This window comes from Zeugodacus cucurbitae, chromosome 2 (genome assembly GCF_028554725.1).
Source record: "Zeugodacus cucurbitae isolate PBARC_wt_2022May chromosome 2, idZeuCucr1.2, whole genome shotgun sequence".
Lineage (NCBI taxonomy): Eukaryota > Metazoa > Arthropoda > Insecta > Diptera > Tephritidae > Zeugodacus > Zeugodacus cucurbitae.
In genome coordinates this window covers 65,530,672-65,547,246 of record NC_071667.1, presented here as the reverse complement: position 1 = coordinate 65,547,246, position 16,575 = coordinate 65,530,672, and the positions used below count along the sequence as shown (strand labels likewise).

Sequence of the window (16,575 nt, the reverse complement as noted above, 5' to 3'; positions counted from 1 at the left end):
TTATAGAAATTCGAGTTAGGGAAGGATATTTGTATGAAATTTGCCTTCTAAACGCTATTGCCAATTCAAGTATTCGAGTTATAGAAGTTCGAGTTATGGAAGTTCCACTGTATGTAGTTTGAGAAAAACGCAAAAGAAGAAAAAACTCTACCATCGGCCCGCTCCCACCACGCTGACTTTTAATGATCATAACTTTCGTAATTATTGAGACATTGTTTTCGGAGACATCTCAAAATACTCGTTAGAATATAGACTTTGAAATTAAGCAAACAAAAAATTAAATTTTTGTAAATTCCAGGGTGGCGTAACCGCTTAATGAACCAATTTTAGATTTATTTAATACATTAAGATGAGCTTGAACTGTAAAAGTTCTTGCTGTTATTTTATTTGATAGAAATTTTTGCTAGTTTGACCAAAGCCAAGGTACCACAAAACAATAATTCGCTACTTAAATCACTTTCTATTTTCTTGACGCTGAAAAGTAGACTACATTTTCTACACATGAAACGAAACGAATCAAACAAGTAAAATAGCAAGGAGTATGTCACAGTGCTGTTGTATTTCACTGGCTAGTCAGAATGTAACAATAGAGTTGCCAGAGTTTCTAATTAGCATTATTAATTAATTTTGGAAATCACAATTCGTGATATTTTAGAAATTTATTTATTTTAGAAATGAAAACTATTAGTTATAATTTAAATTAGCTTTCATTAAATTTAAACATAGTTTTATATTATTGACCGAAAATCTAAATATTGATTTGGCTTTCGGTAGATGGTGAATTCGAAACAAGAATTGTATTTAACTTTCCTGGTTTGTCGGTTCTATATCCGACGAATAACTAGATTTTTATTTGATGACGTACCCATTTACTCTCAGTTTTATAAACAACATAAACTATATTATTGTTACCTCTGCTAGTTAAGGGTTAACCTCTAAATGCATTTCTCACGAAATTTAACCCTTTTAAGTCACATTTTTGTTTTTTTGTTTAACTTTTTAATTCTATTCTATTTTACTTTTCCATCTTAACCGCTAAAGTAATCACTGTTAATGTTGGCAAATTGACAATATAATAAAATTCCAAGATAATTCAAAATTTAAGATTTAAATAGATAACAAATTTATTATTTTAACTTCTTTTATTTATTTATTTAATAAACTTAAATTAATATTGTAATATTAACACCAAGTTGAAATTTGATTTTTAAACCATTAAGGACCACAATCAAATTGCATAGACACTGTTTCGATTAAAAATATGCATTGAAATATCGAAAATTCATTTATTCCAAATCCGAAACAGTTCTGCGAGGGAATGTGGTGGGTTCAAACACTCAAAAAAGTTTTAAAATTTTCATAACAATTTTTTTTATATTTTTTGTTGTCTAATTTTTTGTCTTAACCTCACTTTTACTTTTTTTCAACAATTGGAAGTACACATCAAACAAAACAAAAACAACATTTTATCACAATTCTTCGTTGTCTAGATCTTTTATTTGAAAATTTACCTAAAAAGAGAAAAATATGAGATTATAATTACAAGCAAATATTTATTAGCAGTATTTAGCGCCTGTGGGTATGCTACACTTATGCCCGTTTGCATATTTTCCAAAATAACCACCCAAGAGTCCATCGCAGCCGCAACTCTGCGCCGCCCAGCTGCTTTGCGCACGTCCTGTCACCACAGCGATTACTTTGCGATTGTGTTCAGCCGGCGAGCGTTTTCCGCCATGAAGTCGAGTCGAGTGCTGGTGGAAAGTCCGCCCACTTCAGTGGTGCTTATGTACTTGTGCAATATATAAGTACACACACATAGACAAACTCATTTCTGCATACACCTGCGCAGAGCAACACTTCCATTTATATGTATTTGTACACATTTGTGAGTGTTTGTATGCTTACTCACTCTTTTCCAACGCTTTTACCACAGCCCCAGTGCTGGCGTCCATTGGCACTCTGTGACATGCGCTCAATGCCACTTTCTTCGATGCTGTTGCCTTTCCCCTCCTTACGCGCGATTTTATGGCTGCACTTCTCACTGCGGTTGGCTGTTGGCGGCGGAGCTGGTGGCGCTGTATCTCTGTATGTAGTATGTGTGCTACTGCGCGCTGGGCACCCTGTATGTGATGAAAGCTTTTTACACACATTCTGCAGCCTTCGATTCATAAACGTAGTAAAATCTTGCCGAATAATGCCGGATGCATTGAAATGCGGACGCGAAGCCAACGAAAATGCAAAAATTCTGCAATGCAATTCATTGTGCGCCTTCGACACTTGAATGTGTGTGTGTACCTGTGTTGCTTTTTGTCAGTGTGGTGAACTTCCAAGAATCTAATTTCCCGTTAGCTTGAAGGCTCTTCTTTCGCTTCTCTGATTAGTGAATGGAAGTTTCTTATGTGCCGCTGTTTCTTTATTAGTGTTTAAATTGATGGACGTTTTTTTTTATATTCGTAAATTGTAATTACAAATTGTTGTTGTTGTAGAACATTGACTTTAATTTGTGAATCTGTTAATCACTAACAAGTCTGATTAAAGTACCATAGTATATAATAAATTCGCTTTGTAGATTAGGTTTATAGTCCTACAACAAGATGAACAAAGATTTTTAAAGAAAAACTAGTCCTACAGTTTTTATTTATATAAGTTAGTATGGATAGTTGCAGTTTCAATTATTCCATGCATGTTTCTTTACCTTAAGGGGTTAGGTGGGTTTCAGTAGCTAAAAACAAGGGTATTTTTACAATCATATACATATTTAAACAGTATTTTGTGAAATTTTTATTTAAAAATTCCGAAATCTCAGCCCTTGGCACATCATTTCCCATGACGTGTCCAAAAAACAAAGGTCTTGCCGTGTAAATCATAACTCATGAATGGTTAATCTTAAATCAATAAACCAAAAATATTTCGATAGTATATGGATAAATCTAGTTAATAACGAAAAGAAAAAGAAAATATTGAAATTTGAATTTTAACAAAAAAACTCACTTTTTTGGTCAAATTTTCGCCAAATATTGGCTCGATAAAATAGCTGTAATAAAAAATCCTTCGTTCATTAACAATTTAATGTTATTCCAGAGATGTGTGAATTTGAACAATATCGCTTCATAACTTATCGTGAAATCGTTTCCACCGACTTGAAAAATTGGGTTTTGAGATAAACGCGTTGAAAGTTTTACCATCGCACCGACGTGACCTGATGGACGGAGTTTCCAAAGAATATATCTCTTAGAATGTTACTCGGATTGATTGGATTTTTTAGATAATATTTTAAACATATTAACCTATTTACTAAGACAATAATTTTTATTTTTATTTTCAAATTTTGAAACCCCCCTAACCCCTTAAGACCAGCCTGCCGACTAGTTTTAACCTTTTGCTAGACTTTTACAGTTATTCGGCCTTTTATCTGCGTTATAGTAAATTCTATACATTTTGTTACTCATCTGTTGGTACTGTACTTGAGATTTGATTGTTGAAAAACTAACTAGGGTTTATCTAACTTAACTTAGGGTTAAACGTAGAAAGGCAAACAAAGTCTGTCAATAATTTCGGTGACTAATGAACCTTTGAAGGGCCTTTTTGCAGAACATTGGACAAATATATTCATCATATTTGTAAAAAGCTGAAACAGGGAAGATCATTTTTGAAAAGTACCTTTATACACCATGTAACTCAAAAACATTTAAACTTTCAAGTAAACGAAGTGGGCGTGGACGATATACATATGTTTCTGATAGATCTCATTTTGTTCTGCACCATATTCAGTCATGGGCAGTTTTGTTCAAAGATTTAAAGATATCTAATTATCTCTCCCTAGTAATGTGAGTCGGCCACATATATCAAGTGATATAGTCCCCTTAAATATTTTAGTGGATAGCAAAAAAATTTAAGTTTGAGAAGAAATTACGGATAAAAAATTAGTATAAAATGGATAAGAAGAGTAACACCGAGCCTGCATGAGCGGATAATTTTGAATTAGTAAAAACTTGGATGCGTTGCACCGACAATCAAGTCGCTTACATACATTTAGGTTGGGTCACCACCATGGTTTATCTAATGTTAAATATTAAAATCAAGGCAATCTAGGCAATTTTCTGCTTTCAAATATATAAAAATGGTTCGGAAGGTAGTTATAACGCAAAAACATGTTAGGATTTTTAAAACAGTGATTACTTCATTAAGTTACAACAACGCTAAAAACACCAGCTAAATCTTAAAACAACTTGCTGCAGTTAGAACTTTTGGAGTTTCATTTATCTTTTGTGTCAACGGCGCTGTCAATGTAGTTATGCTTAGCTTTTTGGTAGTTCTCCGGCTAAAACTGTGGTTTCACACACACTCACTCACACATGCGCACATGTATGCATACAATGCCATAAATACGCCAACCCGATGTACCGCAGGCTAATGTACTTAACGCTTAAAACTCACAGAGCTGCATAAATAATACAGAGAATAAAAACAATTTGAAAAAAGATTTTATTTATAACTAGAATGAAGCGAATAAAACTCTTTAGCGAACCACAAAAACGGTACAAACGAATATCAAATGTACAAAGAGTTAAACCAAACATTTGAAAGGTAAATAGAAAATGGTGCAAAAAATAAGATGAAAGCTTAGAAACGAAAATTAATTTTAAACACACGCAAGCTGGGTTGTGAGGGCATATTTAGTGAAATCATATATGCATAAGTAGGTACACATAGAGGGAAGTTTTAGTTGGGGACCCAGGTGGGTCATAATTTTTATTCTCATGCCAGCGGTACAATTATCCGAGATATGTATATATTTTTACATACACATTCAAATAATTTCACATATGTATGTGTGTAGTACATATTTATGGTATATGGTATGTGGATATATTTATGTATGGTATCCATATATGTAGATATGCTGGTAAATATGTGTTGTTCCTCTGTGGCTACTGTTCATTTATGATTTGTTGCTTTTGCGCTTTCGTATATCCACGCAACATGTTGCATAGAGTACAATAGTTTTGTTCAACTAACAGTTGTTTAACACTTTTATTTAAAATTTCAGATAACTCTTAAAGAATCACCCTTCAGAACTTTAAAATATTTGATATACGAGGTAATATTATATTTAAAAATGAATGGTTTCGGATAGTCCAATAGTAATTTTTTTATTATGTTAATCCACATAATTGCCCCCTGAAGTATGATAACATTTTCAACTGTATTTTGTAGCAGTCACTAAGGTTAGTTGTTAGCTTGTTCGTGAAATCTTGGCCAAAAATAATAATACTGTACCAATTCCCCAGCCTCCATATTCACCTGACATGACCCCTTGTGACATTTTCCTATTTCCAAAGAAAAAAGATAATCTTAATGAGCCGTCATTTTACCAGCATATGAGAAATCGAATGGAGACTATTTCGAAGGCAATTATATTAAGATAGTCGAATGTATAAATGTTTTTTTTTTTTCTCAAAAAGAACATTTCCCGTTATTTTTTTAACAAAAAAAACGCAAAAACGCAAAACAAAGCATTTCTCTCAACATTCCATTCTTTCATTTCGAATTTTTCTATCGAACAAACTTCAAAAAAACGATGTATGAATCCGAAAGACGAGCCAAACTGATGTGATAGCGATAATTCAAACGAATGTTTGAAATAATCAGATATTCACCATGCGCCAAATCTTGGAGAATACCCGTGAAAATAGGATCGACACACACCACCTTTTTGTCGATTTTAAAGCTGCTTTCGACAGCACGAATAGGAGCTGCCTTTATGCCGCGATGTCTGAATTTGGTATCCCCGCAAAACTAATACGGCTGTGTAAATTGTCGTTGAGCAAAACCAAAAGCTCCGCCATGATTGGGAAGGACCTCTCCGAGCCGTTCGATACCAAACGAGGTTTCAGACAAGGTCACTCATTATCGTGCGACTTCATTAACTTAATGTTGGACAAAATAATACGAGCTGCAGAGCTAAATAGAGAAGATACACTCTTCTATAAGAGTGTACAGCTCCTGGCGTACGCCGATGATATTGATGTCATCGGAAGCAACAACAGCGCCGTTTGTTCTGCTTTTTCCCGCATGGATAAGGAGGCGCCGCGAATGGGTCTGGAGGTGAATGAGGACAAGGCGAAATATCTCCTGTCATCAAACAAACAGTCGGCGCACTCGCGTCTTGGCTCCCACGTCACTGTTGACAGTCATAACTTCGAAGTTGTAGATAATTTCGTATACCTGGGAACAAGTATCAACAACACCAACAATGTCAGCCTCGAAATCCAGCGCAGAATCACTCTTGCCAACAGGTGCTACTTTGGACTGAGTAGGCAATTGAAAAGTAAAGTCCTCTTTCGGCGAACCAAAATCAAACTCTACAAGTCGCTTATCATTCCCGTCCTGCTTTATGGTGCAGAAGCTTGGACGATGTCAACATCAGATGAGACGACTCTTGGGGTTTTCGAGAGAAAGGTTTTGCGTAAGATTTATGATCCTCTGAACATTGGCAACGGCGAATACCGCAGACGATGGAACGATGAGCTGTACGAGTTATATGACGACATTGACATAGTTCAGCGAATTAAAAGACAGCGGCTACGCTGGCTAGGTCATGTTGTCCGAATGGACGAAAACACTCCAGCCCTGAAAGTGTTCGATGCAGTCGCCGGAGGAAGCCGAGGAAGGGGAAGGCCTCCACTCCGTTGGAGGGACCTGGTGGAGAGCTACCTGGTTACACTTGGAATCTCCAAAAGGCGCCGAACTGCGAAGGAAAGAGAAGAGTGGCGCGCTCTCATCGATTCGGCTATAACCGGCTAAACGGTTGAACGCCAATAACATACATACATCTAAATTGGAATCAAGTCATATCTTTATATATGGTTCAGATAAATAATTTGTCCATGGGCTTAACACTATATACTCAAAACAGCTTTGGGTGGATAACATTTGGAACGCAAGCCCTTAGACAAAATAAAAATGGAAAAAATCAGAGCACAACCGCACCTACTGCCCAACTTCTTACCTTCCCTAGCGCAAATACACGTCTTTCTCAGTTTAATGGACTTTAAAATGGGCGCTGAGGACTAAATACCGGTGTCTTATCTTAATCAAATTATATCAATAAATTACGAGGGTATAAAATGTTCGTTTGCACCCGAACATAGCCCTTCCTTACTTGTTTTTTATTTACCTTTTTGTTTTGGTTTTTCGGCAACCAACAAAATATGTAATAACCACGGAAATAGCAGTCAAAAATAGAAGAGCTACAAAAACAAAAAAACCGGCCACACCAGCAGCATTAGCAGGTTGCACGATTAAGTTTATTTGTAGTTTTTTTCTGCAGCTCTACGCTAAAACTCTGCTGCCCGCTTTGTTTTGGAGCTAACGACTTTTTGTACTATGTGAATTTATTATTGTTGTTGTTTTTTATATTTTCCTGTTATTTTCTTTTATTTCTTGCTGGAAGGGCATACACAGCGCGTTGGAGCTTTTACAGTTTGGAGCTCAGCGCTGAACTCACCACACTCGCCTGGTGGCGACAGCAAAAAAGCGCCAACAAGCAGAGCTACAGCGCAGCGCTGCCTGCGTGCGCCAGCTGTGGGAGGCCCACTGGCGCTTGTGGTGAGCTTGACGAGTTGTTGTTGTTATTGAAAATGTAGTGTAAGCTCACCGCTAACTGGTAATGACAATGCAGAGAGCAGCAACAGCCGCAGCTTAAGCAACAGCAGCAACAGCGACATCGCGAGTGACAGCGCCAGCTTTGACTCCAACGACATTTTGTATGGTGTGTTGGAATTACGGCATTCAGTCCGAGACCGAATTCCCTGACGAGCGTATTGGATATCGCGGCGTATGCTTTGGCGTCGCAACAGACGTTTTGCTAATTGAAAATTTTTGTGTTTCCTTTTTCATTTGCCTGTGAGCGCCCCTGTGTGTGTGCGTCTGTGTATACATATACAAAAATAGTGAGCGATTTAAAAAAAGAAAAGCAAACAACAGCAAATTAAACGAAAAAAGCTGGAAAATCATAATATTTTTGATTTTTTTCTCCATTCAAAGCAGCCATCGAGTGCGTGTAAAAATGCTGCAGAATTGATTGAAAAATAGAGTTGAAGAAAATCTGAACGCTGGCGATAGTGTTTGGAAAAAAAATTTTGTGAAAAAATCAATGACGAGCAACAAAATGGAGTGATCATTCGCGTTTGGTAAATACATTTTTTTAAGTTTTTGTTGAAAATTTTGGTTTAAAGCATTCGGGAGCAAGGAATACAAAAAAGCGATGGAGTAAATAAGTTTAAAATAAAAGTGAAAATATACTTAAAATAATGCAAAATATTTGAGTGAGTGTTGAATGATATAAAAATAAAAATAAAAAGAAAACCAAAAAACAAAAAATAAAAAATAAAAAATACGAAATAAAAATTTTGCAGAAAACAATAAAATTTCAAGAAAAAAATTCAAAGAAAATATACATAAAATAAAGAAATAAAAAATTATATATAAAACTACGAAAAAATGTAAAAAACTTATTTGAAAAATTTTAACTACGAAAAATATTTAATAAAATTCTACATGTAATATAAATAATTCAATTGTAAACAAAAACATTTTTTTTTTGAAAATTAGTAAACGGCGACAATAATTCTGTACAAGCCTAAATTTTGCATAAAAATCATTTAAGTAATAACCTTAGTAGCAACGACGACAATAATTTTGCGTTTGCATATAAGCAGAAAGTATTCAAGTAAAAAAACTTTTAAATTAAAAAAATAAAATAATTAAAAATTATTAATGTTATTAATATACAAAAAAATATATCTAAAATATTAAAAATATATATATATACTACATAAGTAGCAAAAAATTATAGAGTTTGAAGCAAATAAAATTGAAAATAATTTAATGTGCAATAACTCTCCAAAAAAATATAAAAAAAAATATTTGTTAAAATTAGTGAAATTCTGCAAACAATTCTCCAATACTCCGAAATTCACTTCAAGGATTATACAATTGCTGCATGCATATGCGCCATTTTGTAAAGTTGTGCGGGCCGAATAGCGCTTAGCGTTGGCTGCAGTGACAATAACAGTAACAAAAACAAACATTAACAACAAGAAAAGCAAGGCAGTAGCCAAAATTACAAACAAAATAGAGACGGTTGCTGCGAATAAAATTCAACAGTGACTAAATAACGGAAGAGTGTATATATAACAAATATATATATATAAATAAGTATATACACCAGCAAATACATAACGCTTATGTCCGAAAAAAGCACAAACATAATCACAATATAATAGCAAAACAGCAGAAAGATTGGTCCGAAACGCAACAACAACAATAACAACAATCGTGCAACATTTGTCATTTACAACAACAACAAAGTATATAAATACATTTGTAGAGCGCGCTGTGTATAAATGCGTAGCATAGTTGTAGGCGCGTTGAAGTAAAAGGACGCTCACATCAATACACGTGCAGCTATAAAAAAGTCAGAAACAGCCAAAAAGCACACTCGTCTACAATCGTTCACTGCTCGGTGCGCGTGTATTTGTAAGCTTATAGGCGCATTCGCCTGTGAATCTCTCTGTGTGTGTGTGCGATTGTGAAACTTTTTCCGCCTTGCATGTGTGCGTTCGTTCGAAAGCAAATAAACATTTACTATTACTATATTACAACAACAACAAAAACAACAGCAAAGAACAAAAGCAATAAAAAACTGTTGGAGGCAACAAATCAATGAATACAAAGTAGCCGCCATCATTATTATCCACGCCATTGCTAGTTGGCGAAACGAAGAAGAAGCAGCAACAGCAATAGCAACAAAAACAACTACAGCTTGTAATTAAAAAAAATTACACGCCGAACGCTTAAACGAAGCGCATTTTTTTCAAGGCGCCGCATTTCATAACCCAACGCGAGCGCCTCAAAACAAGATTCGCCCACTGATTCTAACTCCTAGTGACCGTTACACCTATTTACACGCATTGAATAATATTTCGTTGCATTATCAGCTCGACTACTTATTTGATTTTCCTTTCAACGCTCGCCGCGCGTTTTTTGTTCGTCGCAGTGTCCATAACGCGTTACGCCGCGCCTACTAAAACAACAACAATCCAAAAATGTCGCACGACTATATAGCGCGCACTCACGCGTACAAATCGCTTCGTCAGGGAATGTGCACAACCGTGGCAGCAGAAAGTATGCATACAAATACAAGAACAAGTGCGCTGAGTGAGAATCGCCGCCGAATTGCAGCGCCCACAGCTGTCTCCTCCACCTACAGCATGCTGCACAGGCCGTTGGCCTGCATACTCATCGGTTTTGTCGTCCTGCTCAGCTGCCTCGTACAAAATGGTAAGTCGAAATTGATTTCTTATTATTATTAATATAAATTATGTAATTATTGAGTAACAGAAGTGGGAGGATTATTAATGCGTAGGGTATTGATATATCATGACAAATTCTTCAAACACCATGTGTTGAAAATATTTCATATAAAAAAAGTTCGAAAGTGTAGAAATTGCAGGGAGTAAGATTCCTTTGAACTTATCCTTAACACATTCATTCGGGGAAGCTGTGGCGTTCTAATGTATACTGATCGAGATTCGCTTGACTTTTAGTCAAGGTCACCATCTAAGTCGGCAGTAGGTTGCCTTATTGAGACCCTGACGATTATGTAACATGGTGAAACCTCTTCCAAAAAGAGTTTTAGTCTCGAAATAATTTTTGTTCATTTCATTAAGTGAATGATTTAGGTCCAATAGAAGATTTCATTACACATGGAGGTTTCAATTGCTTATTTTCGATCCAATGGTTTACATGAAGATTCGGGGCAGTGCTTATATTCCTTATAGATAGTTTCAAATCTTCATCGTTGCACGAGTTTAAAATTATGAAATAAAAAAATGCTTGATATGTTGATAGCTTGAGATGGTGATAGAAGATTGTCCAAGTAAATTTATAATAAATTTGGTAAATTTATTCTGTAATTATTAATAATTCTTAAAAAATAACTTTTTTCGAACTTCGAAACCGAATACAGTTGAACTTTCATAACTTGAATTTCTATAACTCAAAGATCTCACATACTCGAACTCTTGAATTGGCAATTGAAGTAAAATTTCATACAAATTACCTTCCATAACTCGAAGTTTTTTTGTGGATTATGGTGATTCGAGTTAGGTAAGTTCTGTATTACGATTTTGGAGTCTAATAGTATGTTTACATGGAGAGATTATCTCCATTTACGACATAAACTCGATAACCGGTAATTCAGAAACGATATTTACCATACAACATTTCTCTCTTGATAATCCGAGATTGAAAACAAAAATGGCCGACAGAGAGGAAAAGAGGTACAACAACAAATACAACATATTTGACAATTGATAATCTCATTTGGCTATATGTAAACGATACGAGCTTAGAACGAGATTATTTCCATATGTAAACGTACATTAAGGGAGGGGTTGGGTTTTCACTTTCGAAAAATCGATTTTTTTTGTTTTATCTTATTGTTTTACATTTCAAGAATATGTCCTCAAAATTTTAATCCGATCTAAGCACTATTCATGAAGTTATTGTTTAATTAGTCTCGGGGCCTTTAACGCTCTAACTCTAACAGCTACGGATTTAAACGCGTTTTTCTCAAAACTACTTTTTTGAAGTCCGTATTCACTGCTATTTGAAAACTACTCGACCGATTCATTTCAAACTTGGTACACATTTTCTTCACATAAAATACCTCCCCCTACGTTAAGAAAAACATTTTTTTTTAACATTAAGGGTGTTTCCCACCCTGAAAATGGCGGACATTTTAGTCGAAAATAACGGTTCACACTTTAGATGGCCGCCAAAAAATTTTAAATAAAAAAAATAATAATCAGAGAACGTTGGTGGGAAGATTTGTTTAAAATTTAACTAAATTTGTATGGTTTTTCATTTTCGGATAATTTCCGGCCGAGTTACAGTGAACACCGCAAATTGTTTTTTTTTTTTTTTCAAGACGTCCTAGGGGAAGCTCTGTCACGGGCTAATGGTTTAATATTTTTGCATGAAAACTTTACAGAACATAGTCAAAACTATGCTCAATAATGTATAGAAGGTTTGAATAAAATTGCTTAATCGATATTTGAGATAAAAAATCACCAAAAAAGTGTTTTTTTGCGCTGAAACCCAGACCACCCCTTAACTTCGAAAAGCGGAGAATGCACTTTTTTACTCATGTCTCAATCTCCCGGCAAAAATTAGTTTAGTCTAATATCCAGAAAAAAAGTCAAGTTGCGGTACAGTGTAATTAGCCAGATTTCTTATTTTGTGGTAAACCCATAAGTATTATTAATAAATCAAAATATTCGGAAGATTCATACTTCAGAAACTTACGATCTTTGCTATGCGATCTAAGCGATCTTCTTAAAGTGTTCATTATATATTATTTATTATATATTATTTTTTTGCAAAACAAATATTTATTGTGCAAATTTGCAAGCAATGACATATCTTCAATTGAGATTTCCTCAGTAAAATACCTCAAGGGAGTGCTAAATATGAAATCAACAACCATGAATTGTACTTTACTTTGCCAACTATTCGGTGTCTTTTTTGTGAAGCATTTAAATGAGTAAGGCGGCATAAGATGCAGACATCAACAAACTTGAGGCAATAAATGTTGAAGATACTGCATATTTATTTTGCATATTAGCACTTCTATATACAAATAAATGCATTCACGATCGCTTAAATAAATTTTACATTCGAACAGATATAGTCACAAATATCTCGCGTTCAAGTCTTAATTTGAAAGTAAGTGCTTATTGGCGCGCGAACGACCCAAAAAGTCTGTCAACAGCATCCGCCTGTCAGTCAATACCGGCAATGATTTTTTTAGTTAACCGTTAATTGCAAGGGTACACCGCACTATACACGTATGACTGAACAGAGTCATGGTTGTTGCAGGTGCCACAAATAAAAAAACAGTTAATTAATACAATCTAAAAAAGTGAAACGGAAAATATTTGACATAGATTGCCATCTGGCGTGCTGACATTGTTTAAAATTAAATGTTGTTTTTCTTAGAAAATGCGACGACATTGTGAGATTGCAATTACAAATATCACAATATTAGGGTGATCTTATAAAATCAAATGAAATATTATTAAACCTGTAATGTAAGGTTATTCCTTATTGAATTTTTATACCCTGAACAGGGTATATTAAGTTTGTCACGAAGTTTGTAAGACCCAGAAGGAAGCGTCGGAGGCCCTATAAAGTATATATATAAATGATCACTATGTTGAACTGAGTCGATTTAGCCATGTCCGTCTGTCTGTCTGTCTGTCTGTCTGTCTGTATATATACGAACTAGTCCCTCAGTTTTTAAGATATCGTTTTGAAATTTTGCAGATGTTATTTTCTCTTTAAGAAGCTGCTCATTTGTTGGAACTGCCGATATCGGACCACTATATCATATAGCTGCCATACAAACTGAATGATCGGAATCAAGGGCTTGTATGGAAAACTTCCGCATTTTACTACATATCTTCACGAAATTTGGTGTGAGTTATTGCTCATAGAAATAATTTAATCTCCGAAAAAATTGTTCAGATCGGTTCACTATAGCATATAGCTGCCATACAAACCGAACGATCGGAATCAATGGCTTGTATGGAAAATTTTCGCATTTGACGTGGTATCTTCACGAAATTTTACATGGATCTATTTTCTTTATTAAATAACCTTAATGTTTCTAGCAAACAACCCGGCTAAAAATAATTAGTAAAATGTTTTCTTTTTTTTACTTACTTTTTCTAACGTCTTTGGACTTGCTTAAACACATAGTTACTAAAAGAAATGCACCCGTGAAGGGTATATTAGCTTCGGTACAGCCGAAGTTAACGTTTTTTCTTGTTTTGTCTAAAAGACTATAAATTATTTTCCACTACTAATCAATCTTATAAAAAGTTTTTGTTCTTAGACACACCTTAACACCATATAAATAAAAAAATATATATTTCTATGATATTTAAAAATCTTATAAAAGCTAAAATAGCCAATGTTTTATTCCTTCCCTGGACTTTCCAAAATTTTAAGAATTTTATTTTATCTCATTAGTAATCATTACAAAAAGTGATTAGTTGATTCCTTAAGCTCACGAACATCAACAAACACAAACTCTACAAACGAAGTACATATGTAAGCGCCTAATCGCCGTCATTAATCAACGAAATAGCGAATAGCTATTTTCGAATATTTCTAGTTGGATATCTGGTCTTTGTTGTTTGTTTGTTGTTTTTGTAAATAAAAATGCTGAAAAGTTAACTATCGTTGCTGATATTTTCATAATGCTTTCAGTTTATATTCACTGATCCGGATTTCTAGTTCAATGATCCCATACAGATTTTAATGGCAATCGCCGATCCATACGATTCTCTGATACGCTCATATATATTATACACACATATATATATATGTAGATATGTATTTTGTTTATTTGCGAATTAAAGTAATTTTCTGTAAATTTCTAGATAAGATCAAGCAGGTGGCATGATTGCCTCAAAATAGCTTCGCAATGCTTTAAATTATTAGAAATTTCTTGAGAAAAATAATCAGTACTTGCGATTCACACGAAACATCTGGTTTTATATGCAATCAAACACTGTAGAATAAGTTAGTAATTTTCTATGTAGACGGCTCTACGCAATAACAAAATTATATTTGTACAACAAATTATTAGAACTTAGATACAGAGATCCCCAGCAATCCCTTGTACTTCTATAACTTCTTTACCACGACAATGCCGAATGTCAAATGTGAGAAATGTCACAATTGGCTCTCTCTCTAACTACAAGAGCTAACATACCTTCCTTTTGAGGATAATGATATGGTAGAGCTTTCTTTTTTATTATTCGTTTTAACTGTTCCAGCTTTCTCACTCCTCTCCTTATAAGCTTTTGGCATTGCTTCGTAGATTTTCGCAATTTTTCTGCCGATAGATTCCTTCCTAACTTTTGAGCTTTTCATATATTATATAAATGTTCATGATGTGTCTTATAACTCCAAGTAAACATAACCGATCTCAACTTAAAACAACAAATGTCAATTTAAAACCCAAGATCGCCCAGTGATAACAACGAGACGGAATCCGAATACTTTGAGGCAATGCGCTTTAATGAAGGGCACGGTTGAGAAGTGGGGAAGTTCAAAAATTCAAAAATTATTTAAAAAAATTGTATCTTAGAATATGTTTAGATCTCAGTGAAGTATAATTGATGATGCCTGTATAAAATGTAGACCCTGATAAAGTTTAACGAAAAAATGGCTTAACCTTCAGAGAGTTACATATCTGTAAGGTCCGAAAAGTAACTATAATTTCCATTAATCTATTGGTTCTCTTAAGAGTTTCTAACCTTTTTCATACATACTACATATACTCGTTTAACTCTAGTAATTGAAGTACAGTTCCATAAATATGCCGCGAATACAGAAACCGTGAATACGGGATGGTAATTTATATGGGATTATAGGGGATATGTTCCTAGGTATATAAAAAAAATGATTTAATTGAAGTTTTTGAACATTTTAACTAATTATCTTAAGGCTGAGGCAATGGTTTGAAGAATTTTGTAATTTTTTTTTTTTAATAAAGTCGCGAATATAGAAACTGGGTATAATTTTTTTAATCCGCGAATAGTGAAAACGCGAATAAAAGAAGCGCGACTAAGGAGCTTTTACTGTATTTAAAACAAACTCATATATTAATTATTACCGTCGAGATCTCTCAACATATATTAAAGAAAGTTCTACTGTTATTAACATAAAAAATGTATATTTGTCAAAAGCACATACATTCAAAAACATATATGTAGCTAATGCCCGGTAAGCCACAAGTTTTCTGTTAACTATTCTTGTTTGTGTAATTCTTTTCGAATTTGTATCAATTTAAGCCTACCATAGCCAGCTGGTTATCTAAATTAGCCATCATCACAAACATGCTTACATAAAATCGAACCATTGTTGTTGGTTTTGTGCTTTTGTTGACTACTTTGTCTTTGCTCTTTTTTTTCATTATGTGAGGTTATTAGCCTAAAAAGTGTTTTGAGCTTATTTTGTACTGGCTTGACACGAATTCAGTTCATGTAATCGACCAGCCGAGCCATTTAGCATGTATATATGCATGTATGTATTAATAACAAGAGTGTATTCTTACAAATATATACTTTCTAAAATATCGTGCATAAATTACATATATACATATATGTATACACAAATATATGCTCATATAATGGTTTATTCGTGTAAACTGGTTGAATGCGAAACTGATTTATAAATGAGGCGGCTAAATTGAAAATTTCCGTTTGAAATATTTAATTACAGGAGCTTCAATGAGTTTTAATGATTCGCAAATGTTAATTAATTAAAGATTATGTTTTTTGTTAAATAATTAATAATAAGTAATTAGGTTAAAAATTTCATACTGTAAAGGCTTTCTTTTTAACACAGACAACACTGTTTGGCGTGAAGAGCTGTAATGTGAGTCCTTAATTTGCATTTAATCAGCTTGATTTGCAATTTCTGTATAAAAAA

General features: G+C 34.1%; 1 protein-coding gene across 1 annotated transcript in view; it reads left to right on the top strand.

Annotated features, from left to right (window-relative positions):
• Positions 1-7,784: 7,784 nt before the first annotated feature.
• The window catches only part of LOC105218958 (protein Skeletor, isoforms B/C), a 74,997-nt gene continuing 66,206 nt past the window's right edge, over positions 7,785-16,575 (top strand). Inside the window, exon 1 of the mRNA XM_011194851.3 lies at positions 7,785-10,347. Within this exon, the coding sequence (XP_011193153.2) occupies positions 10,113-10,347 (235 nt within the window). The 5' untranslated portion in view covers positions 7,785-10,112. The remainder of the gene's footprint in view (positions 10,348-16,575) is intronic.